At 45.0% G+C, this 26,451-nt stretch overlaps 1 protein-coding gene across 1 annotated transcript; it reads left to right on the top strand.

Annotated features, from left to right (window-relative positions):
* The first annotated feature begins 410 nt into the window (after positions 1–410).
* N4BP1 (NEDD4 binding protein 1) lies at positions 411–25,721 on the top strand. Its single transcript, XM_066637279.1, has 7 exons — positions 411–641; positions 10,835–12,591; positions 18,645–18,775; positions 20,876–20,972; positions 21,527–21,634; positions 22,614–22,721; positions 24,911–25,721. Exons 1-7 carry the CDS (start codon positions 411–413, stop codon positions 25,242–25,244), a joined length of 2,766 nt encoding a protein of 921 aa, XP_066493376.1. The 3' UTR covers positions 25,245–25,721.
* Positions 25,722–26,451: the final 730 nt, after the last annotated feature.

Genomic DNA, 26,451 nt, shown 5'->3' on the forward strand with positions numbered 1-26,451 from the left:
GAACCCAGCCCTATGCATGTCTACTCAGTAGCAAGTCCCATTAAAGTCAATGGGGCTTACTCCCAGGAAAGTGTTAACAGGATGGCAACTTCTGAGCCCTGTGCTAAGCAAGTCCCACTATGGTCAGCAGGGCTTCCTCCCAGGAAGGGGGCCAGTACTGCAGCCTGGAGGCTCAGTGGGCAGGAGGGCTCCAGTCCCTGCAGGAACCCGGAAGTGCCCTGCGCAGGGCGGGCGCGGCACTCTGGCCTTCGTGAGTCTAGCGGGAGCGGCGGCGGCCAATCAGCGCGCGGGCCTTTGTGCGTCGCGCGGCGCCGCATGGTGACGTAGCGTTGCATAGCGATGAGGCGCGGCGCTTCCGGGGCGATGGGTGGCGGCGGGCGGCGCGCGGGGGCCGCGGCTGCCGGGCTCTGATGGCGGCCTCCGCGCCCGGGGCGCCGCCGGTGCTGGACGAGTTCACGGCCCCGGCGGAGGCGCGCGGCTGTCTGGAGCGGAGGCGCGCCGGTATCGAGCGCCTCTTCCGCGTCCGCCTCGACCTGTTGGGCGCGCTGGGCGGCGGCGGCGGTGGCTGGGCGCCCCTGGAAGGCGGCCGCAGGATCTGGCTCGGCCTCCGCGGGCAGGCGGGGGACGTGCGCGGCGCCAAGGTAGGGGGCTGCGGGGCCGGGCTGGTGCCTCCCGGGCTGAGCCCGCTGGTCTGGGGCTGGCTCCGAGGGGCAGGCTGCCGTCCTCTCCACGCTTACCCGGGAGCAAGCCCCGTGCACTACAGTGGGGCTCGCTGCAGAGTAGACCTGCCTATGGTGGAGCTCAGAAGCTGCCCTCTGCGCGCTTACCTGGGAGTAAGCCCCATAGACCATAGTGGGGCTTACTTCAGAGTAGACATGCAGAGGGTTGGTGTGTTACAGCACAATCTTGTCCACACTTACCTGGGAGTAAGCCCCATTGACTATAGTGGGGCTTGCTTCAGAGTAAACATGCTGAAAGTTGGTCTGTTATAGTATAATCTCGTCCACACTTACCTGGGAGTAAGCCCCATTGACTCTAATGGGACTCACTTCAGAATAGACATGCCTAGGATGGGGCTCAGGCAGCCATCTTATCCACACTTCCCTGGGTGTAAGCTCCATTGACCATAGTGGGGTTTGTTTTAGTGTAGACATGCCTAAGGTTGGTCTGTTACAGCTTAATCTTGTCTACACTTATTTGGGAGTAAGCTCCGTTAGATCTAATGGGACTGACTTCAGAGTAGACATGCATAAGGTTGGGCTCTATGGTTTCAATTGTAGCCACACTGACTTAGGTGTAAGCCCCATTGACCATAGTGGGACTTATGTCAGAGTTGACGTGCTTAGTATTGGTCTGTTACAGCATAGTCTTGTCCACACTTCCCTGGGACTAAAACCTTTTGATTCTAATGGGACTGTCTTCAAAGTAGACATGCCTAGGATGGGACTCGAACAATGCAATCCTGTCCACACTGATCTGGGAATAAGCACCATTGACTATAGTGGGGTTTACTTCAGAATAGACATGCAAAAGGTTGGGCTGTTACAGCATAATCTTGTCTGCACTGACCTGGGAGTAAGCCCTGTTGACTCTATTGGGATTCACTTCAGGGTAGACATGCCTAGGGTTGGGTTATTAGGCTGTAGCCCTATCCCCACTTTCTTGGGAGTAAGTCGCATTGACTCTAATGGGACTGACTTCAAAGTAGAGATGCCCACAGTTTGGTTGTTAGGCTGCGATCCTAGTCACATTTACCTGGGAGTAAAACCCATTGACTATAGTGGGGCTTACTTCAGAATGACAAGCATAGGTATAGGAAGGCAGGCTTGCAAGGAATCACCCGCTAGAATGGCCCAGAGGGAGCTGCTCTGAGAAATGCATAAGAACATAGGAAGAACCCTGCTGGATCAGGCCAAAGGGGGCCCATCTAGTTCAGCTTCCTGTATCTCACAGTGGCCCACCAGCTGCCTGAGGAAGCACGCAAGACCTGCATCCTGGCGCCCTCCCTAGCATCTGGGATTCTGGAGGTAGCCCCCAACCAGGAAATTGTACCTACCCATCATGGCTTGTAACCTGTGATGGACTTTTCCTCTATAAATCTATCTAATCCCCTTTTCAAGACCTCTAGGCATGGTGCCATCACCATATCCTGTGGCAAGGAGTTTCACAGACTAATTAACACTGGGTAAAGAGAGGTTTTCTTTGCACCAGAAAGTGGAGGAGGGCCTGTGGGGCTTTTTAGGAGGAGGGGCATGGGCACTCATTCTCTACATCTGTCTAGCCATGTACGTATCACAGGCCTTTATTTCAGCGTGAGCGTTTTTAGGCAGCAGTGGGTTAGTTCTTAAGGTGGTGCCAGACTACAACAGTCTAAGGTTGCAATCCTGTCCACATTTACATGGGAGCAAAACCCATTGACTCTATTAGAATTTACTACTGTGTAGACATGCATGGGATTAGGCTCTCAGGCTGCAATCCTATCCTCATTTACCTGGGAGTAATCCCCTGTTGACTACATTAAGATTTTCTTCTAAGTAGACATGCCTAGGATTAGGCTTTAATGTAGGTAGTCAGGGAGAAAAGTTTACTGTTGGGAAGGGGGGAGGGAGAGAGAGTATGTACTCAACCTCTCTGTATCACTAAGCAGAGAACGAGAAGTGTAAGATAATGCAGCAGATAAAACAGCAGCCTTGAGCCCTTGGGATAGCACAGGCTAAACTGTGCGTTTAGTATGCTTTTCCCAAAGTATCTTATACAGTAGTTAAAATCTGTTGGAGGAACATAAGTGCTTATGGAGTGTGGAAGGGATTTAGGGTGGTGTCCAGGTCTTGTCCTTCCAACATCATGTTTTCTGGTTTCTTGCATCTTGCTGTAACTTCCCTGTCTAGGGTATTCTTTAATGTTGTGTGTTGGGTGCGTGCAGTGCACACAAACAGCCATGTGCAAGAGGTTTTATTCTAAGAATGATTCATGGGTATTTAACAGTGAGACATGACTAATAAACAGCACTTAATCATAACTATTTTTTTAAGGAACAACCCGTATATACTTTCCCCATATACTGTGAGTAAATTGAGGAAGGAGACCTGTAACTCAGTACAAGACCTTCTGCTTTGCATGCAGGAGGTTCCAATTCAATCCTCAACATCTCTGGAAAAGCAGAGAACAGTTCCTGCCTGGAACGCTGGAGAGCTGCTGCTTGTCAGTGTCTACAGCAGTATTCCCCAAAATGTGGGTCAGGACCCACCAGTGGGTGGTGAACCAATTTTTGGTGGGTTGTGAAAAGTTTCTGAAATTTGAAAAAAAAAAACAACTTTGCAAATGCCCTTGCCACTATTTACAGAAGAAAATTGCAGCAGTGGGAAATCTGGATGAAAAGACTGCTCTTGTGCCTGGAATGCTAACCTGTGGTATGTTGTAATCTTCATACCCACAATTAAAATGTCACATTTCTGAATTTTTTCTAGTAATTGCTGTAGATCAAAACCCAGTTTCAGCCTTTTGTCTGACCTGGAGTCCCTAACTGCAGTCCAGTTCAGCCTTCTGGGTACTCTGGAATGACTGTAAAGGTTTTGGGGAGCAGTCCTTGAACTCAGTTTCTAGAGAGAGTCTAGCAAATGTCTATACTCACTCACTCACTCACTCTATATGTAATGTCTCTATAGCAGCCTCAAGAGTACAGGACCCCAATTATTATTAATAATTTATTACATTAATAAACAAATATTTCTTTCTAGATCTCCTTTTTTGTTTAGTAAAGCTATGTGGGATGCAATAGATCATCATTTTAAAAAGTGGATGCTGGTGCTAAAAAGTTAGGGAAACGGTGGTCTGCTGTACTGAGCTATATGGGCAGTGGCCTGACTTGGTAGCAAACAGTTTCATATGTTCCTTCAAACCGTGTAAATGTTGTCGCATCAAATGCTTTTTGCATACAAAAGTGCGAAATGAAACTAACTGCATGGCCTGCCAATAAACAGTTTTACTTTCCAGGGAGCTTAATTATTGTGTTTAAGTACTTGACATTTGCAGAGCCTTGTGCAAATAAAATAGTCAGGTCTTCTGTCATTATAATCCACAATCAATACAATAATCTTCAACCTTTTCGGATCCAGAGCTCGACTTTAACCTCAACCTGTTACATAAGGTGAACTTTTATATTTCTTTTTAAGTATTGTATGTCAGGTCAGTGTTGATTTCTTTTTTTGTTACTTCTCTGTCCTGACCTTCTCTTAAAAACAAATACACCAAGTTAAAGTAAACAGTGCAGCTGGTACCTCCCCCACCCCAGTTGGGAACAGTTTTGGAACATGCCCCAGTGTTTGATGGTAATTTAGCCAAAAAACACAACCTAAAAAGGAGAAGGAATGGAGGAAACAACAAGAAGAAGCCATTTCGGCTTGAGTTATTCAGTAGAATAATTGAGGAGGGCCAAAACAGATAAAATGCATATGATACATCTTGATATTCCTTGAAAAGCAACAGTGAGGGTCTCCACATTGAAAGAGGGCATTTGGATTAGGGGAGTTTAAAAAAAAAAAAGATAGAGAACCTCTTGAATGCTGGCTGCAGTTGTTTTGAGGTTAACCTTAAAATGTCAGGAGATCCAATTGCAGGTCTCCTATGTCTTGGTTAGACCTTCATTCATTCATAGAAGTTCCATCTCTTAATATATTAATTTATGTAAATTTATTCAAATATGAAATGTGAATTACATTGGTGCCTCGCATAACGAAATTAATTCGTTCCGCGAGTCCTTTGTTTTGCGAAGCGCGTTTTCCCATAGGAATGCACTGAAATTTAATTAATGCGTTCCTATGGGCAAGAAAAGTCAGAACAAAGTGAAATTTGGTTTACAAAGTGTTTATTAAGTGCTCTTTAAAGGCATACATACTGTACAGAGGATTTCAAAAATGGGGGGGATGCTGAGTGGGGAAGGCTGTAATCCTGTGCACACTTTCCTGGGAGCAAGCACAATGGGACTTACTTCTGAGGAGACATGCACAGGATTGTGCTCTAAGCTGGGGAGGAGGACAGAGCAGCTGCACTCAGTTGCTTGCTTTTGCTGTGATCATGGGGGAAACGTGAAGGAAATGGGGCAGTGAGAGGGTGAATGAGCAATGGGGGGGATGCTGAGTGGGGAGTTTGAAGGCTGTAATCCTGTGCACACTTTCCTGGGAGCAAGCACAATGGGACTTACTTACATAAACTGACATGAAGATCCTCCCCTTACTAGGGTGGATGGGATCATAAACTGACATGAAGATCCCCCCTTATTAGAGTGAACGGGATCATAAACTGGCATGAAGATCCCCCCCTTAAAACAAACCAAAACAAACCAAAAAAAAATTCGTCTTGCGAAGCATGGGTCATAAAAATTTGTTGTGCAAGTCACCAGAAATCGCAAAACGCTTTCGTTCTGCGAGTTTTTCGGTGCGCGAGGCATTCGTTATACGAGGCACCACTGTAATTCTTTTTCCCCCGGCCCCAACACAGAATGCATTTCCATTTCTGAATTCATGTTTGGACTCTCCCATTATACAAACATTTGAGGTGAGCATATTGAAAGAGGAGGAAGAGATGCAGTAATAATGCAGTACAGGAGATACCTGAGTTGCCCAACCTAGTACATAAGTTGCCACTTGCTGAAAAAAGGGCAAATGAGGGTAGCAGGTGAAGGGAGAGAAGAGGCAGTGCCTTGACAGTCCTTCTTTTTATCTAGTATTACATAGTTATCTCATATAGACATCTAGAGTCTACATTCTTGGCAATTGTCGGTTTCGTTCACACCAAAGTTCTGGTTCCAGTTGATTCTGGGAAGTAATTTGTTAGTAGTAATTGATGGGTTATAGAAGAGATGCCAACCTGATGACATGGTAGCCAGTTCAGAATGTCCCAGGTGAAGCAACAACACCTTCACATGAGGAGAAGAGTGTGTGCTTGTAGAGGGGGACACTTATGAGTTTATTTTTTGCTTTGAAAACTCTACACTGTAGAAAAGCTGCACAATAACCCATTACTCAGCCATATGTATGTATTTTTTTAACCAGACCAGGCATCTGTCTGTAAACTCCCTTTTTTTGTTTTTGTTCCTTTGTGCATATTTACTGGTTTTTGTTTATAACCTAATGAGAGAACAGTTCTAAAACATTGGCTGGGTAGGAAAGTATACATTTTCCTGAATTTCGAAGGTAGCTTCCTATTCCTTTTCGTTCTTCACATTATTTAATGATCACTTCATATTGATCAAGACTGAACAGTTCTTGGGCACTTGGTTTGGCTGTGAGCTAAGAAAGTGGTTTCCAAAGAACCATACAAATTGCTCCCTTCCTGCAGAGAACTTGCATCTTTCAGTCCCTTCTGGCCCGCCCATGCCATACAACACCCCTTCCGAAACTCAGTAGTGTTTCAAAAGTGGTTTGTGACATGCATATACTGTCTATAGAAGAAAACTCCCAGGCCTACCTGGCGTTACAGTTTTCTTTCCTGTGGAAATTTGCATCTTGCCTCTTTCAGGTTAAAAATTTCTCAAGGCAGCTAGGTGTTCTTGAGTAATGATTCTGCTTAAAGGTTTTAATGTACTGTATAATCTAACTTTTGAAATGATGCCGGTTTGTAGAACGTGGAAGAGTGTGTGTGTTTTGTTTTGTTCAGTTTATCGCAGCTGCTTTGTAACTGCAAGGTTAAGCAACTTGGTTAAAACAAGCAGCTCTAATGCGACTTGAGCATGAGCAGTTTGTGGGACGGGGAGCTTAACCGATAAAGTAATTATAGAAATAATGAAATGGCTAGACCACAAGACTATGTTTTATGCAGGATATACTTACAGTTGGATGCAGCTCCTCTTTAACAGCCCAAGTCTGAGCTGCCCAGTGCCCAGAAGAGCAGTGGCACGAAAATGGCAACCGCTGTATCCTAAGCACACCGGGCAGCCTCCAGCATCTCCTCAGGGCAGTAGGTCTCCTCAGTCACGACCCACCAGCTTGTGTAAAGCTTCCCCCATCCCTTTAAGGGGTGAGGGAAGGGGGAGAGGTAGTGACATGATCCCCAGGATTACATCACTAATGGGGTTAAAAGGGGGCCATTTTTACTTACTGAGGGCTGCCGGCAGCTACAGGAGTTGTGGGAAGCCCCGAGCAGCCCTCTGCAGAGCTCTCTGATGCTTAGAATGTTGAGAAAAACCGGTCACCAAGCAACCAGGAACTGCTTTAGCAACCAGTTTTTTTCAACATTCTAAGCTTTGGGGAGCCCTGGGATTGCTTTACTGCCCTAGCCCCTCCCCCGCAAAGACTTACTTAGGGAATAAAACTCTCCCTAAGTTTGAGAACCACTGCCTCGGGAAGGGGACATAAGGATGCAGGCCTCGCAGTGAGGCTACTCAAGTCTGCTGGCTGTAATTGAGAGGTCCTGTGTCAGGTGGGAGGCCCTACATAGGGTTGTGAATCCAGTGGAGCAGCGCTCTACTGGTCCCGCCTCCCTCCTGCACCTGTCCCCCCCCCAGGAATGCCTCCTCCCACCCCAACTGATCTCACCACTACCCAGAGCTAGTCCATGCTCCATGCATTCAGGTCTCTGGCTGACACTGACTGGCTGAGTGTAGTGGGCGTACCTTCTGGCAATGTTTGTGACACTCAGTGCCGGCGTAGGGCCAGTGTGCAGTGCTCAAGATTGCGCTGTAAGAAACATGATGTTTGATCCCTTCTTTATTGCACATGAGAGTGAGAGGCATGCACTGTTCTTGCAAATTTTGCATAACCAAAATTGGATTCTTCTCCAGCTGCAAAGCAGCTGATTAGATCTCTGGGAAAGGACCTTTTCACATACTGTGCAGAGGCAACCTCAGGTCTACTGCCAAGGGTTAGCTTACCATATGGTAAGCATCTGCCCTCCCATTTTTTTTGAATATTTATGCTCTGTTTTTAGGAGTACCTCTAAATGGAAAAATAACTGAGTTTCTCCACCATTCAGATGGAGAAAAGCTTTTCTCTCTCTCTCTCGCAACGCTAGAACCAGAGTTCGTCCAGTGAAACTGATTGATAGGAGATTTCAGATAGGAGATTTCACACAGTGCATCATTAGTTTAGAGATTTGGCTAGCTCAAGGGGAGGTGATGGTATCTAGCTTATGTGCCTTTGAAAGCACATTAGACAAATTCATGGAGCAAGAGAGCAGTTCAAGTTTGGAAGCATGTGACCTTTATTTTATTTTTGAGCAATTGCCCAATTCTATTACTAGGAAGCCTTCCCTGTTGGTTTTTAGGGGCAATACCAGGATGTTGCAACTGGCTGTTGCTTCAGCTCCTCTGAAGCTTTGAAAGTCATGGTGGGGATATTAGTGTTAGAAATATAACTTCTTTGGAAGGCAGGTGGCGTAAAAAAATAATTTCCACACATCATGTTGGGGGTGGGGGGGCACTGCTCTGTGTGTTTTGTGTATCTCATTTCTGGAATCCAGCCTTTCTCCTGTAGTTGGAATAGCTTCAGGACAGATTGGGCATCCTATTGCCCTGCAAGCTTCTGATAACTGAAAAAACTATATTTTCTGTTATTAAAATTGTAGATTCCCTCCACTCATTTTCACTCTAATGTAAGATTTCATGTCAGGAGTGCCCAAACCCCGGCCCTGGGGCCACTTGTGGCCCTCGAGGACTCCCAATCCGGCCCTTAGGGAGCCCCCATTCTCCAGTGAGTCTCTGGCCCTCCGGAGACTTGCTGGACCCCATGCTGGCTTGAGGCAACTGCTCTCAGTGTGACGGCCAACTCTTCGACCTCTCACGTGAGCTGTGGGATGAGAGCTCCCTCCACTTCTTGCTGTTCCACATCTGTGGTACAGCAGTGGCAGCAAAGGAAAGGCTGACCTTGCTTTGTGCAAGGCCTTTTATAGGCCATGAGCTATTGCAAGACCTTCATTCATTCATATAAGTTCCATCCCTAATATATTCATTTATGTAAATTTATTCAAATTTGAAATGTAAATTAATTATTTTTTCCTGGCCTCCAACACAGTGTCAGAGAGATGATGTGGCCCTCCTGCCAAAAAGGTTTGGACACCCCTCTTTCATGTGAAAGGGTGAGAACTGAGTTGGTCTTGTTTCTGCATGAATATACTGTATTTTAGGAGTGGGCCTTCTTAATGGAAGGAGGTGAGCCTAGACCAATGATTCATGCAGAGATGCAAGAGACAGTTTCTCCTGTCAGAATGTTGTTTCTGTTGTGTCTCTGCATCAGTAGTAATAAAATGGCCTAGTAGCGTCTGGTGCAGAGACTTGGCAAAAGCCAGTTGGAAAGTGATAAGGCCAGAGCACATGCTGATTGACCAGCTCAGTGAAATTACAGTAACATCCAGCAAGATGCACAAATTGAAAGGAACACCAGTCCTAGCAGCTCCTCAGTTTGTGTGTGTTGTGAGTTTATAACTATCTTTGATCCACTTTTCCTGTTTATGACAACATAAAGCTGTTTAAGAAGTGGCACCCCTGCCATGTTCCACAGAAATGAGTGAACCGTCTTCAAGCTAGGAAGATGTCCGGTGTCCGGAGTCAGCAAGAAGGGTAGCTCACAGTTGTTGGAGGCAGGCTGTGCAGCATGGCCTTTCCCAGTTTGAAGAGACACTTTGCCAACAGTCTGAGGCTAAGAGGCAAAGAAGGAAGGCCCATAGTCAGGGAGACAGACCAGGGACAGACTGCACTTGCTCCCGGTGTGGAAGGGATTGTCACTCCCGGATTGGCCTTTTCAGCCACACTAGACGCTGTGCCAGAACCACCATTCAGAGCGCGATACCATAGTCTTTCGAGACTGAAGGTTGCCAATACAAGTTACTGCATGCAATAGCAAACTGCTTGGTGTGTACAGTTTGGGACCCTGTGAAAATAAATGGGAAGGGGTAATTGGGCCCTTTTGAATTAGATAGCTTGCAAGTGCTGCAGGAAATATCTATTTTTTTCCACACTTCAGTACCTATTTGAGATGGAATAGATGGTGTGTTTCATGAAAAATAATGAATGTAGGTTGGGGGCACCCACTAGGTAGCAAACTTGGCTACCTAGTCCATTTGAGGTTGATTCCCCCATGTTAACTGGTCTAAACAATATATGTCCATTCTCCTTTCTTGTTTATTACTGTATATACTTGTGTATAAGTAAAAAAAAATTGTGCCTCAAAATTGACCCTGAAAACATTTGTAGACACATACATAGGTTGGTATGGTGAATGAAGCTTCTAAGAGCAGCTGCTTGGTGGGGGAGACTGGGCTGAAAAGCACGGCACATGGAGGTGAAAGCACTTATGGGAATTGTAGTCTATAGGAGGGCTGCTGCTGTGGAAGTACAGTACTGTACTATATTCCTCACTGAGGCTACAACTTCCATAAGCACCTTCATCTCCCTTCCTGTTTGGAGGAGAAGGGGAAATTGCAAGGTTCCCCCCTTTTTGGCTCTCTGTTGCTGCCTCAGAACAATTATTGATATGTTGTTTTCAAAGATTTTCACACATCCCTAAGTTATATCCTCAATTATACACAGGTTATAGCAAATTCTGTGATTTTTGGCTTAAAACCTGCCCTCGATTTAGACTTATACATGAGTATATGCAGTAAATGTTTGAACGGGAAGAAAGAGAAACTGATGGTGGTTGCATGCGTGATTCATTGAGGGGATAATGACCCACCACTGAAACACCAGTGTATCTTATGGCCCTCAAGGCCTTACAGTTCTGCAACTACCTTAACAGGTTTACCTTATTTCTTGTGGTTCTTCTGGATGGAAGAAGAGTGGTGCATCTAGGTGTTGGAATTGTAAAAATGTTGCTTGCTTTAATTTTTCTTCTTTTCTTTGTAGGAGTATATTAAAGGACTTTGTGAACCCGAATTAGAAGAGAGGGAGTGTTATCCCAAAGACATGCACTGTATTTTTGTAGGAGCCCAAGCCCTCTTTTTGAACTGCCTCGTTCAGGGGACCTGTGCTGACATTGCCATTGTGGAGATAGGGACACTGAGCATCAAGGGAGGAGCTGAATCTGTGGTCATGGCCCAAAGTCGCATCCAGCAGTTTGTGAGCCTCTTCCAAAACAATGCCAGCCTATTAAACTGCAAGGAGTCAGACGTGAAGAAGCAATTCAAGCAACTGGTGGAGGCCCATGCAGATAAGTATACAATGGACTTGTTAATCTTGCCGAGCTCTCTGAAGAGAGAGCTGCTCAACCTTGCGCTGAGCGAGAGCCTCAAAACAGAAGACCCAATCATAGATCTTACCAGTGCTGATGAGACATTGGAACCTCTACCAAATGAAATGCAGAAAAGAATCATAATAAATAACGATTGCAGAGCAGGTCAGGATGAAGCAAGACACAATGCAGGCACCCCGGTCACTGAATTAGCAAAGCAAATGGAGACCGTTTTCCCTGATATCCCCGAAAGGCATTTTCTACCTATAAATGGCCTGAATTTGCTTGCAGAAGCATCTTCAAGCAAAGAGAGGCAGTCATGTAAAAGGAGATCTTCAGATGCTGAAGAGAGGCTTCCAAAGAAACAGTATTCTTTAGAAAACAATCAAGAGAGCAAACAGGAAGTACTTGTTGCATCCAGTAATGCTGACAGATCAGAGTTGACTGATCTGGCCGCTGATGCGGGTGACTTGTTGGCCGATCCAAACCTGTGTGCGAAAGAAGGCGATGAGATAAGTGAGGAAATGGAATATAAGATTTTGGTGAACTTTTTCAAAAGCATGGGCTACTCACAGCAAATTGTGGAGAAGGTGATTGGAGACCACGGGCAGTCAGCTGAACCACTGCTGCTTCTGGAAAAAATTGAGAAAGAGAGTAAGAAGGTCCCCAAAAAGGAGGACTGGGCTGTTGCGGCTGCTGTGCCTTGGGTTGCTGGAACTCAGGTGGCAAAAGGTGGTTGCAGCAACAAAGTCCTCCAATATCCAGACCATCAGTTGGAGCCACCAAAGCACACAAAACATGTTGCCTTTGTTCCACAGTCACATTGTAAAGGTGGAGACAAAAAGCATGTGTCGGATCTTGACAACAGAACTGTTTTTGCATCTGGAAAAAATCCACAGCAGAAAGAGTGCACTAAAGTACACGCAAATGGTTCAGAACAGCCTCGTTTTTCCCAAGCAAGTGATGTAGAATGTGATGGCCACGTGAACACATGTGACAGTGCACCAGCGTTCTTGAAAGAAAGGAAAGCCAAAGATCCCTGCTTGGTGGCAAGAGGTGCCCCAGAGACTCCACACCCACCAGTTCAGAGAGAAACTCTGGTTCTTCAAAAGGGTGGTGAGAAATCGCCCTTGCACCACTATCAGCAGGGACGCTGTAACCCTTCGCAGTTCAGAGCTGGGCAACTCCCTTCTCCGAAGCCAAATCTCCCTGAACATCAAGTCCTGAACCCCATACAGCTTCCACAATTAAGTGGTTCTTATGTGGAGCAGAGAACAGGGCGGTCATATGGCCACCACGTTGATCCTGAGGTCACAGGAGTTCAGAGGTTTCTAGAGTCTTTGAAAACGCCGTACAAGCTGGAGTTGAAAAATGAGCCAGGAAAAGCACATCTGAAGTACATTGTCATAGACGGCAGCAATGTTGCTATTTCGTGAGTATGGATTGCTTTCTGTTTTTCTCTTGAGAGTGTTACAGGGTGAAACTGGGCATTGAGAGGGAGGGGAAATTACTGAAAGTGTGCATTTGGACTGCAGCTTTCCTTGGTGAGAGTCATATGAAACTTAGACCAGGCTCTTTAGTCTTGCTCTCTTTGAGTTGGGGGGGGGGGAGACACTCTTTGAACATTCTACAGTGCTGAGTAATATCTCAAGATCAGATGAAAATGAGAGAGCCTTCATTTCTCTTTTCACTGTCTCCTGAAGAACGGCCAGGCTTTTCCTTGGAAGCCGTCATGTGCACTTCCGTGGGGAGAGGAGGGGGGCTCTGAGAAATGGCCTAACCCTGTCATGTGGGGGTCCTTTCTGTAGGCATGTTCTGGGGTGGAGTATCCACTTTGGTTTGAAGCCACTTGAAGCAATGCATCACAGTTAGCGCTGCTAGTGCTACCAGTACCGTGACTTCCTGTACGATGCTCTCTGCTTGCACTGCACATTCTCCTTGTCCTTCTCTCACCCTGTTTTGATCTTGCCTCTCAGACAGTCATGTGAGCTTCAGCTTGGATGAAGGATACGCAGGTTCTGCTCCCCCTACCCAAAGGTTAACTAGACCAAAGTGTCAAACAGATGTTATCAAAGTGCTCCCTCAGTCTTGTTCCACAAGTGCTTTAGCCCCTCTTTGGTGACTGTGCCAACTTTTCCCACTTCTGATTAAGTCAGATCAGGCTATGGTGATAGGTGTCTTAACATTGGATTACTGTGATGCACTCTCCTGGTGGCGGCCCCAGAAGTAAGCTTCAGCTGCCCCAGGGTGCAGTTTTTTGTATGGGGTTGGCCAATTGAGATCATGTAACCCTGCTGTTGTGATGACTTCAGTACACTTTTGGACACAATCAAAAGTGCTAGATTTGACCTTTAAAGCCTAGGCAGGTTGGGGCCAAATATTTAAAGGATGCCTTCCTACATGTTCAGAACAGCAGGGGAGGCCGTTCTGCATGGCCTGGATGTTTGACTGGAACACCAGAGAGTGTGCTTACTCCTTTCAAACGGCTTCTTGAAAACCACTTTTCCCACAAAGGCTTTGGCATAATACCTTTATTCCCATTTACTACTTATAACGAAGTTTAAGTATGTGCAATTGAAACAATTCTGTGTGCCTTCACACTTGTTCCCTCCCTCTGTTGTCTCCTTTGTGTCAGTATCTACTTTGTAAGTCCTTTAGAGCAGAGAACTCTCTTGTCAATCTGTAGGATGGCATTATAGTGCCTTCTCTGCCCTGAAGGGTTTATATTCTAGTAATATTAAGCTGCTGTTGCACCTGAGTACTGGAACTTCCTCCCTAGGGAGGTGCATTTGGCCTCCATCTCTGTTGATTTTTCACCAAGCAGTTAAAAACTGAAAGTAAAAGCAGCTGCAGTTTTAAAAAAAATCTGTATTAACTGTTTGTTTTTTTTACTGTTTATCATTTTTTCTGTTGTATGATTGTGATTTAATTCTTTGCAAAATGCCTTGGGCTTGGGGATAGAAATATCCAAAGCAATGAACAGATTCTTACAACAAATTTGTAAGGAAGAACAGTGTTTGATATATCCTCCTGTTGCAGATGCAGCTGTGGGGAGTGGGGTTTGCCTGATGGTTCAGGCAATTCTGGCCCAAAGACTTCTCAGCTGACGCACTTGGTTCTATCATAAGACATTTCCTTATATTTGAAGCTCTCTGAAAAGCCTTGGGAAAATACCATCTCTGGGCCTCATCAGCTTCATTCAGAGTTGCCTGTAGGAAGGATGGGACCTGATTTTTACATAAATGAGCTGAACACTTGTTTATCTTATGCAAAAAGCAGAAAGAGGCAGGATTGCCAGTGAAATTCTAAGCATGGCTTGGCAACACCCAGGTATTCAGATGTTGGATGCAGGCATCTCAGTGCTGGAAATAATTTCATGGTGTGGTCCCCCCCAAAAAAATGTATTTAAGGCCCCCAAACAGTTTGGTTATATATAGCTTCTGCTCAGAGGTGCCCTTTTGGCTGGAACAGAGGTCTCTGACCAGGCTCCTTCAGGGGGCCACAGCAGCCCCCTGATAGAGGACATGCAAACCGAAAAGTCTTCCTCAATCCTCTGACCTTCCTGGCCGCCTCAGGCAAAGTGCTAGCTGGGGTCTTCAAGGCCCCAGGAGGGAGACACTTGGCTGTGCTTCCCCCAGCAGCCACCTCCACTGCTCCTGAAGCCTCCCCTTTGAATAAGGTTCCAATAGCTTGTTGTTGCATCTTACCTTTGTAAGTGAACACTCCTTTTCAGTGAACCTAAAAAAATGAGGAGAATCTATTTCCCGCAGAGGCATCCAGGAAGCCCTTAGTGTTGTGGCCCAGCAATTGATAGTCAGTGGCATTGCTCCTGAACATTGAGCTTCATTTTAACTCTCTTGGCTGATAGTGCTTGGTGGACTTCTCATAAATTTTAAAGCTACCTGAGCTGGTGGCCATCATCCTATCTGGTGTCAGCGGGTTCCGTGAATTATGGTATCTGAAAAAGGGTTGTCTTTTCCCTGCCCTGCTCTGGTTGCCAGCTGATTTCATTGGAGGGCCCTGAATGAGAAAGGGACATGAGAAAGGGAGGAAAATGTTCTGTTTTTGAGAAAGGGAGGAAAAATAATCTGTTTTCTCTACACCCTGCATAATGCATACCATGCTGTGCGGCAGCGTCCTTAGTTTCTGCTGATATTCATCTCTATTCTTTGCCATGTAAACACTTCCTAAAGACATTGGAGGAACTGTCTCCTATTTTTCCTCTGTTCCTCCCTTCTTTTTAAAGTAAATTTTTTTGGGTGGTTCTCGATTATTCCTTGTAGGTGGCAGGGAAGGGAAGGATTTTCCTGCCAGTCAAATCATGATAAGTAAATTAGAATTTTGGATAATGCAGCAACAGTTTTTGTACAAATGTCAGGATGCACTACAGTAACAACTGCTTAATAATAACCCAGTTGTCTCAGCTAACTGAGCAAAGAAGCACTTTCTAAAGTGGTGATTAATTTTTTTCTGGGGGAGAGCAGCTACCCCTATACATTCCTGCAGGATATATTTTTCTAGTGGCTATTCGCTGGCATTTCCTCTGCATCTCTTTAGATTGTGAGCTTCTTTGGGACAGGGAACAATCTTGTTGCTTAGTCTGCTACATAAACCGCTTTTGGAACTTTTGTTTAAAAGTGATAAATCGGTATTCCTAGTGATGCCCTATATAGTAAAATACAAGGATCAAAAGCCATAAAGATCTGTAACAAAGAGGTGGTTGAAGAAGCTGCTATGATCCTGAACTTTTCTGAAAGAGAGAGAAGGGTTGACTATCCTTTCACTAACTTGGAGGGTCAGAGTCTGTTGGACCCTCCTGGAGATGGAACTCTCTGTTACAAAGGAGAGTCTTGCCCTTATCAGGCATCAGACATGCCTTTGGAGGCGATGGCAGTCAGGGTAGGTCTGTGTGGTATATGTGTGTAACAAAAGTTGGTGGGATGTGGACATGTGTTGATAAAACTGAAGCACCATGTAACATACACTTTTGAAATGGCCAAAGTGCATTAACAGAGGGGTCAGATTGTGTTACGGCATCACTAGCAAGGTGGCTGGGGAAGCTCTCATTCAGAATATTGCCAGACATAGCAAACTTGGACACAGGTCTTTGGATTCTTGCTCTTTGGTAAGTACTTTCAGATTGGCAAGTTTTATGACACTTCCTGCTTACGGTTTTTTTACTTTAGTTCTAGCGGGAAATCAATTGCTGACACCCCCTCCCAACTGAATTGCCATCACTTTGGGGGAAAGAAAATTAGTAAACATCTGCTGATGTGAAGAATTTCCTCATTCTGAAGAAGGTTCAGCAATTAATGATGTAAAATGAAAGTCACAATTATGATTCATCTTAAATTCCAGGCAGATTTTCCCCAAACTGGACCTAATGGGGAAAGCTATGCAAATAAGCTGAAGGCCGGTGTAGTAACCTCTTATCGTTATGTGAAAATGAGGTGTGTGGCCTTTGCACCTTTCAGGTTCATTTTTCCTTTCCTTCTGTAAAAGCGCTTTGAAAAAAAAAAGAATTATGTAAAGTGGGTGAAATTAGCGTGGTTTCCATTCATAATATGGGGGGTGGGGAACACATAGTTACATTGAAGTGATTGGGTTTTTTTCTTGAAGGTATTTACAAGGGGGAGAGTGATTTGGCAGCACTTAGAGGTATAAACAGCCTTGGCTTTGGCTCCTCTGTCCCTCCAAACACCTGTGCAGGCTGTAGAGAAGTATATGAATCAACCAAGATGGAGAAGGATGAGGCTGAAGATGTTAAGTGTGAATGAGGCAAAAAGTGAACTGTGAACTCTGCAAAATGTTCATTGCTTCCATGTGTTGTGTAGTGTGACCCTGTTCAGCTGACCCTTCTGAAAGGCTGCTTCTGTGAATTGTCCTCTGGACTGTCAGCCAGTCACTTCCTCCTCAAACCCAAATCCATCTGTTCCTCTCTTTGGAGTTGGGAGAGTCTGGATCTTGGTCTGTTTCATCACCTGCCAGAGACTAGAAGAGATTACCTTAAATGTGTCCCTGTGCCCCAAGGGATTGTGCATTTGGTGCAGTGTTCTTGAAAAGCACCTTGGGGAACGAAACTTGACTGAAAAGCACGGTGTAAATAGGGTAGCTGCAATAGGGGAGATACAGAGAGTGTGAGAGATTAGGTTGTGACTAACCCAAAGTCTTCAAGAATACCAGGAAGGAAATGTAAATAAAAATAGAATTCCCCCTAACAGTCATGCAGTTCCTCTGATTTCTTGTCTTCCTCTCAGTTTTCATGCTTATGCTCCCTCTTCTGTTGCAAGGGCCTGAGCCTATAACAAGAAGGGAAATATAGTGATTAACTCTGAAGGCTTGATAATACTCATGTGTAGCCTCACTCCTGCCTGGTTTTTGGGTTTGGTTGGCTGGTTGTGTTTTAGTTTTTTACCTAAGTACCTACCCAGCTTGCAGCGTAACAGCCATGTGCTGTAGTAATTAGCATGTCAGACTCGAACTGGAAGAACTGGGCTCAAATCCCCTTGGAGTTCACTGAAACAGCCTTGAGTCAGTGGCAGCCTGACCTACCTTACATGTTTGTTGTAAGATTAAAATGAGGGAATGTACACTTTGTACACAAACCCCGAGCGTCTTGGGGAGATACGGGCTATCAATAAATCTCTGGCAAGAGTGCTGGGAGCCCACAGCACTGCCTGTACAGGGTACATTCTGCCATGTTCCACCTACACTGGCAGGCAGAGGCTCTCCAGGGTTTCGGAGCAAGGGTCTTTCCTACTGGAGATGCTGGGAATTGAATCGGAGACCTTCTGCATTCAACTTCAGATGCTTTACAGTCTAGGCTACATGGGGAGGTGCATCTTCACTTCTCCATTTTCCACTTACAGAATGTCCCTCCAAAATTGCTTTTGACCCCACTGGGGAAAATGTATGAGTATCTCTTCCTCCATGGGATTAAAACAAGCTTAGATGGGCCCAAAGCTTCTGTTGCGGATGCTAGGATGAGGTGCGTTCTTCTTTGATGTAAGAGAAGGAAATTGGGTGGTGGAGCAAAATACAGGAATGCAATCTTCACAAGGGCGTGTTTGAGGTTCCAGCACTTTACCCTGCTGATCACATGGACGAAGGGGAACAGCAACAATGCTTTGTGTGCACTGACTATCAGAAAGTACATTTGGAGTGACCTTTGCCAAGGGAGTTCCCGCACAAATATGCCTGGTTATATAAGCTTAAATGTGCCTCTGTTATGGGTTCACAAGGGGGACAGAGTGCATGTACAGGTGTTGATCACAATCAAGCTGCAAGGCGTAGCTTTAACTGTGCAAATCTGTGCATGTTGGGGTGATGGGGATTATATGCCCATCCCACCTCTGGGCTCTCCTGGTATTCCTGTGTTCTCAAATTTGGCAGAGGAGGGTGGAAGCAAGACCTGTCATAGGAGAAGAGGAATTAAGGGATTGCTTGTAAATCAAAAACAAATTTATTCCTTTTCCTTTTTTCCAGGCACGGTCTAAGTAAGTTCTTTTCATGTCGGGGCATTGCGATCGCCGTCGACTACTTTTGGAAACGTGGCCACCGAAGAATTACTGTGTTTGTTCCACAGTGGAGGACAAAGCGGGATTCCTCCACCACAGGTAAGGCAAACAACGGAATCCTGTTCCGTTTCTTTGAAATGCTTTGTGGCTCCAAGTTGGAATCTGTGTATTTAAGGGCCCCTCTTGGAGTGTCGGTAGCTCTGTTCTGGTGGCACATCCTGGAAGAGTGAGCTCACACGAGGTTCCTGAGCAAGACCGTGGTCCACCCCAATAGAGGCACATTCATTTGCACGTTTGCATGGAGCCTGCATGTGTCCAGCTTGTTCCATGTGATCAGGAACCCTGGAACAATGGCATGCCCAATTAACTATCAGGAGGGGCAGCACCCTATACATGAACCATTTTTAAGCTGTATACAGGAACGCAGTTGAATTCACTTAAATCCCTGTTCAGGTATTTGCTCATGATGGACAAGTCATGAAAAGATGGCTAGTGTTAAGTAGCCAGTTTTGATTTGCTAAGGGGGGTATGTGTAACATGGCACTGTCACAATATTTCATTGCCTTCTACTATATCTAGAAGGATAAGGCTATACAAATCAGAGTTGGTTCAGTTCTTATTTTTTAATTTCTGTTGAAATGTATGCCCCCTTTTGATCAAAATGATCCCCAATGGGGCTTATAGATACAAGGTAAACTGAACCCAGCTCCGCTTAGTCCTCTGGCCAATGGCCGAGGCCAAAGTACACTTCCATGTACTTCTCCAGACCTTGGGCAATGGGCTGTTGAAGCATATTTTCTTTTCGATAGGGAGGAGAGAAGCAAGTTCCTTGCAGCAGCTGATCCTCTGGGCAGTAGGGCTAAGCTGTTTTTCTTCTTGCTATGATGCTCATCTTAGGAGACAGGAATGCACCCTCTGAAGGGCCGTAATCCCTGATGATGCATCAGCAGTTCCTGCAGATGGCAGAGGCCATCTTTCTCCCACTCACTACATGCCACAGCTAACTCGTAATTCAGTGGTTCCCATTGAATGATACAGAGTTAAAGTACCCTGGCTCCAATCTGGGGCACAGCTGAGAGAGAAGCAAAAGCTGCTTCTCCTCCCTAGTCACCAGGATTGTTAAGAGCAAGGGGGCAGATTTAGCCCCCTTCTTCCCCAAGAAAGAAGCCTTCCGCAGGGTTGTAGCAAGAGGGCTATTTATTATGAACATTTCTGCCCCATCTTTTCCCCTGGGCTCAGAGGTGCCCTAAAAGGTTTACATCAGAGCATTTTGAAAATTGTTGTTTAAACAGGAAACAAAACAGTTATGATAAATTAAGTAGAAGATAACAGACAAGGGAAGCATATGGAAGAACCTTGGAAGTTAGGCAGAAGGTTAAGCATTCAGCAGGCTAAAAGTTTGCCAAAACAGACAGGTCTTCAGTTAGCTACAGACTGTGAGCAAAGAGAAGGCTGTGCAACCTTCCTGGGGTAGGGCATTCCAAAGGAAGTAGGTCCCTTTTACATTCCCAACAGTTGAATATTTTATCCAAATTCATCATTCAAATTCCTTATTTCCTTCTCTGGACACTGGAGGCTTTGGCCATTTTCAAGGTGAAGGTCAGGACCAGGGATGGAAATGTAGTCCTGGGTTCCACAGGAGGGCAGATGGTGCATAGAAGGACTCTCCACCAACACTCCTTCACCTTGCTATCCCTCTCCATCACTTGCCATTTTAGTGAGCAGAGCAAGGACGGCTCTTCTCCTATCTGCAACATGGAGATAATAAGCTGGTGTGGTGTAGTGACTAAGAGTGAGATGGGAATCAGGACTTTCCCAGTTCCTCAGAATCTCTCCTCCACCATGAACTTACTCGGTGACCTGAGGGAAGCTGTTCTTTCTCAACCTTAGTCTTCCCCATCTGTCACATGTGAACAATCCTAGTTAGTTCCTTTAGGGTGGCTGTAATGTCAGCATCAAAATAATACATGTGGAGTACTTTGCATACTCAAAATGCTAGAGAGTGCTTTAACTACGCTAACGTGTTTTGCCTGATGCCTCCTTGTGCAAGAAAGCAGGATTTTTTTGTCTTGCCGAAAGAGCACCAAATGCTTCTATCCTATCTGGTGCTTTCACCAAGATTAAAAACTCCTTCCCAAAATATCTGTCCTTCTCTTTTCTAATCTAAACACAATTCTGTCATTTTACCCTTTTAAACAGAACAGCATTTCTTAACCCAGCTTCAGGATGTCGGTATTTTGGCACTCACCCCTGCAAGGGTCGTACTGGGATCTAGGATTGCATCCCACGATGACAGGTAAAGAGAGGCTCTGTACATAGTTGGCTTTTCTGTTCTTCCTGGGGGCATATTTATTTAATATTCCACTTTTCAGCCTAGACAGGCTCCCAAAGTGGTTTGCAATTTAATGTCAATCAAAATGCACAGTGTTCCGTGGAGGGTTTTTGTGGGAGTGGAAGATGGACTCTGGAGCTGGCTGATGTCCAAAGTGTCCCCTAACAGAAGCTGGTCTGCTTGTTGCTCTGATGCGTTTTGAGCCTTGGCTGTTGGTTTTGATTTTGTGTCTGCTGTAGATTTGGGGAGGTGGAGGCAAGTGGTTATGGACTAAGAGCATTACTAGGAGCACGAAGACTCAAATACCTGCTCAGCTATAAAGTTTACACGAATGGCCTTGGATCAGTTGCTATCACTCAGTCTAACCTACCTCTCAGGGTAGTTGTGTACACCAACCTGAGTTCCTCGGAGGGAACAGGAAGCATATAAGTGCTCTGAGTAAATAAATAGAATAATCTAGGATCCAGAGAATAATTCAAGGTCAGCGTTCTTACTTTCTTTCCCAAATCCTGCCTCAGGTTTTTGCTACACCTGGCTGAGAAAACTGGAGGCGTAATTGTAACGAATGACAACCTCAGGGAATTTGTGGATGAATCGACATCCTGGAGGGAGATTATTCAAAAGAGGTAACTTCGTGTTGGTCTGCAAAATTTGCATAAGGAAAAGTGAACTGAGCTTAGCTGCTCAACTTCCAGCTTCAGACAAAGAACCTGAAAGATGTTAAGGATACCTTCACAGTCTCCCACCCAAGTTCTTGAAAGGTGCACCAGTCATTAAGCCCAAAGTAACATGACACCCATTGCATGTAGTTGGTTCCCCCAAGGGGTGGACTTCTTAAAATCATGGGATCTATTATGTATGGTTAAACTTGCGCATCTGGTTAGGTTTGATAACCATATAGGGGAAGTTAATGAGAATATGAATATTGGGGCAGAATTAATGAACTGTAATGATTATGGGAGGGACTACAGTGCGTTGGTAGAGCACGTGCTTTGCATAAGGAAGGCCTGATCAGTCTTCCAGTAGGGCAAAGGAACATTCCTATCTGAAACCCTGGAGAGCTGCTGCCAGTCTGTTGACAATGCTGAACCACTTCGACAGAAGGCCTAACTCAGTATAATTTATGACTGCTGACTAGGTCACCAGAATGTTTCAGTGGAACTGCTGATGTTTTGGTAATCAATTTAATAGTGACCCAGTTCAGCTGTAGTTCTAAGCCTCTGTTTATCCTGTTTGTTTCAACTAACCACATTTTGACCAAACTGCCATTCAGATGTAACTGTGGTTTGGTCAAAAATGAAAGCAGGTTTGTTGTCATAGTCTCTTGCGCAAGGAGGAGGAGGAAGAAGCTTGGGATCTAACAACTTGCCTGGGCTCATTCTCGTAATAACAGTAAACCATGGTTTACATTACACCTGAACTGGGCCAATATGTTTTAGCATAAGAATTTGTGGGTGGATGACTTATTGTCATAATTTGACCTTCTGATTTTATTTTTAGTACTAATGTGGTGAGTGAAATGTGTGAATTTGTAAATTTTTTTTACCCTAAATTTCCTGGTTATTTTTTTCACTGCTGCTCTGCCCTCCCTGATTCCTGTGGCAGGCTGCTCCCATTCACTTTTGCCGGGGACTTCTTCATGGTTCCTGATGATCCCATGGGGCGGAAGGGTCCAGGATTAGAACGTTTTCTCCAAGACGATGCCCGTTTCAGGTATAATGACCTTTTGGTACTTCCAAAGCTGTAACTTGTTTTGAGGGGAAAAAGATGCTCCAGTTGAGGCACGGAAATTCCTTCCAGAATTGAAGGGTTTATAACACCCAAAACACACAAGGCAGTCGATGGAACAAAGAAGTGGCTTCCAAGAGGATGTGCTTATCTCTGGTTGCCTCAGCTGGCTGTGTGTGGTGACAATGTGTGTTTGTGTAAAATTGGACCGTAACACCAAGATAAGCAAGGCAAGCGTCTAGGTTACATCCTCTGAGGTTAGCTTGTGGTGGGTGCCACATACTGTAAATGTGGTGGTTCACAGGGTGTGCATCTGTTGGATGTATGATACAGTTTCATGAAGAGCTGATCTCAACACTCAAATGATCAGCTGTTTAATTGTAGGCATTGTGGACAGAGCTACAACCCTGTCCTGTTCTGCTTGTCATCCTGCATTGTGATCTGACCTGGAACTTCCATAGTTTCCACTTCCGAGTTGTGGCACATCAAGGGAAGAGTTCCATCATTACTTAAATCACTTCAAAACTGTGGAGGTCTATGGAATCTTAGGGAGGGGCTGTGAGTTGGTGGTAGGGCATCTGCTTTGTGTGCAGAAAGACTCTGGCTCAGTCTGTGATATCTCCAGTTTAAAAAGATCTCAGGTTGCAGGTTCTGAAGCCTTAGAACAGTGGTTCCCAAACTGTGCACGCAGCATCCTCAGCTTCCACAGTGATCTCACAGGGGCTGCAGGGTGTCCCAAGTGGCCTCTTCCTGGTCCTCCAGTGTGCCGCTATCTTGCGCAGTCCGAGAAGGCAGTGCCAGGGAGAGCCAGGAAGAACTCGGGGGGGGGGGTGAAAACTGCAGGTTTCAAGTACCTGTGGTTTTCCTTATCCATGGGAGTTCCAGGAATGGAACCCCTATGGATAATGAGGGCCACCTGTATTACAAATGTAAACGTATTTTTTTCGTGTGGGAGTGGGGGTTGCATGTGGTCCATGACAATTCCAATTTTTGTGATCCATCGTCTCCTAAAGGTTGGGAACCACTGCTTTGGATGAAGGGAAAAACCCCTCCACTTGATTTTCAAGGTGATGAATTTGAGCTTTAAGAAACTGATGACTCATTTATTTATTATTTTATTTATTATTTTTATACTGCCCTTCCTCCAAAGAGTTCAGGGTGGTCTACACAGCTGCTCCCCTCCTTTTGTCCTCACAACAACCCTGTGAAGTAGGTGAGACTGAGAGAAAGTGACTGGCCCAAGGTCACCCAGGAAGCTTCACGGTTGAGGGGGGATTCGAACCTGGATCTTCCAGGTCTAAGTCCTCCTCCCAAACTATTACACCATCCTGGCTCTCATTTACAGCACTTACAGTTGCTTCAAGCACTCAGCTGCTTTTCATGTTAGTTATTAGGCTTGACTACACAGACCTGCTACTATCTCCTGTGTGGAGGAGATGTGCAAGAAGATCTGTCTTGGGAGAAAGGCAGGAAATAAAACCTGCTGGTGCCATCTTAGCTGCCAAAACCTGAATGCAAAGATTTTTATTTTTTTTTTGGTGGGGATATCACCTTTGAACATCCCATACCAGGTAAATATAAACTCAGTGGGTTATAATTGCAAATGCATTCTCCCCTGAAGCTCTGTTGTTTGAGACCCTGTTACAGATATAGCAGAATAAGATTGAAATATACATGACTATTTAAGAAATTCAAGAGAAGTTTAACTGTTTATATTGTAGGATAGGTCAAGTATCAATGAAATGCAAAGCTGATGTAGCGCAGGTGCTAAGAGCTGTGAGTTGGGATTTCTCCCATTTGAATCTTGGCTCTTCCATGGAATCATTATCTGGTGTTAAGTCTTCTCATCTGTAATATGGGGGTAAAACTTACTTTGCTTGTAGATTTGAGTTGTAAAGGCATCATCAAGGTAATGCATTCCACACTCAGAAAACACTATACAAATGCTAAGCATTAGTAAAATTGCTGTGTGTCATATTCCAATAATATTAAAATATGGTCAAGATGTCAAAATGTCAGCAGCTATTGATAAAGGCTGTGTATGGGCCCACACTGGGTGGAGGATTTTAGAGCATCTGCTCTAGTCCATGGACATGTGGGAGAGTCTTGTATTCTTGCTTTCAGATGATTTTGGAAAGGATTTTACACAAGATATTATTTTTTTTGTCCTTCAGGGGTGGTCCATCACAGTTTGATCTTGCAAGCACAGGACTTCCTCCTCCTGGGCCACCTCGCTTCCTGATGCAATCCGACAGTAGCAGTCAATCAGCGAAGAACACACTACCGGGTCTTCTGCCTGGCTTACCTCACTCTCCACCAGCATCTCCGGCTAACTTGGCTCTCCCCCCGCACCCCAGGTCTGCAGCAGAAACAAGCCGCTTGAAAGAAGCCTTGAAGAAAATATTCCCTACCTCTGAGCAGAGGGAGAAGATTGAGGAGATCCTCATTCAGCACCCCCACATGAGGGACATGAATGCTCTGTCTGCCATGGTACTCGATTTAAGCTGACTGATGAAACAGAGCACGTTTTGCTTTTGCAGTTTGGATTGTTAATACAAAGTTGCGTTAAGCACTGGTGTGAGGCCACCTGTGAATAGACAGAGCTTAATCCTTTTTGTATAAAAAAAATTGTGAATATTCAAAGGATTTGCAGGCAGCAGCTTTTTTTATTTACGTAAATTATGTTGCTTTTAAGGATTTGTACTGCTGCGTTCTTTTGAAAGAAAACATCTTTATTTCTGACCGACTTGAGGTTGTTTATGACAGCAGTCACAAGTTAATTGGGCAAAACACTAGATCTGACAGCAGGTCTGCTCAGGTGATTTTGCAGCTGATGTTTTAAGAAAAAATTAGCATGGACTTTACTGCTCATCTTGGGTACATCATTGGGAAAGTTTCTCTAATATACTAGAAGGTGATGGTCCATGATGACTCCTTGGTAAGTAAATCACAGCAGTGGGTAATTGATGAGACCTGCAAGTTAGAGTTAAAAACTCATCTGGCTATTGCTTGGAAGCTCCTGTTGTTATTGGCTGATCTTCTATGATATCAGAGGGTCCAAACACTATCAAAAGGGGCAATGATGGCAATTGAACGTTGTCAGTGCAGTGCCAGTACTGCTAGGATAAACTTCTTCATCTAGCATTAGGAGATGAATTGCTCAAATTTTAAACATTTTGGTTTGTTACAGCTATCCCAAAGGAGCATCTTGTGGCACCTTAAAGACCTGACGTATTGTGGGATGAATGTTAGGTTGTCCAGGTGCCATAAGGTTCTCTTTTCGGGGGTGGGGGCTTTAGAGTTCTGCAGGTGGTGCAGATTGTACCAATTAAACTAGTCTGTGTTTTGTCCACCAGCTGCTTCCTGGCTAGCATGTTTACAGATTCCTTGAATGGAGCATTAAGCCTGATCTTGTTTTCTATAGAAGCAGCACTTCCTGCCCGGTTGGACATGACTTCTGCCAGGGTCCCACTCATTCTTAGTAGCCACTAGATGGTGTCTTAAAAACATATGGGTTTTAGGGGCAGAGTTATTTATCTGAATTTCTTAAATTTGCTAACTTTAGTATATCCCTAAATGGAGTACCAAATTCAGACACCTTGACTTTTCCAGAAAGTAATGGAGGACCACTACTGTAACATTTTCCAGTAAGGACGCCTCAAAGGTCATGGTTTAGAATACATTGGAGCATTCCAGGATCCAAACACTGTACCAT

Source organism: Tiliqua scincoides, chromosome 9 (genome assembly GCF_035046505.1).
Source record: "Tiliqua scincoides isolate rTilSci1 chromosome 9, rTilSci1.hap2, whole genome shotgun sequence".
NCBI classification, from domain to species: Eukaryota; Metazoa; Chordata; class Lepidosauria; order Squamata; family Scincidae; genus Tiliqua; species Tiliqua scincoides.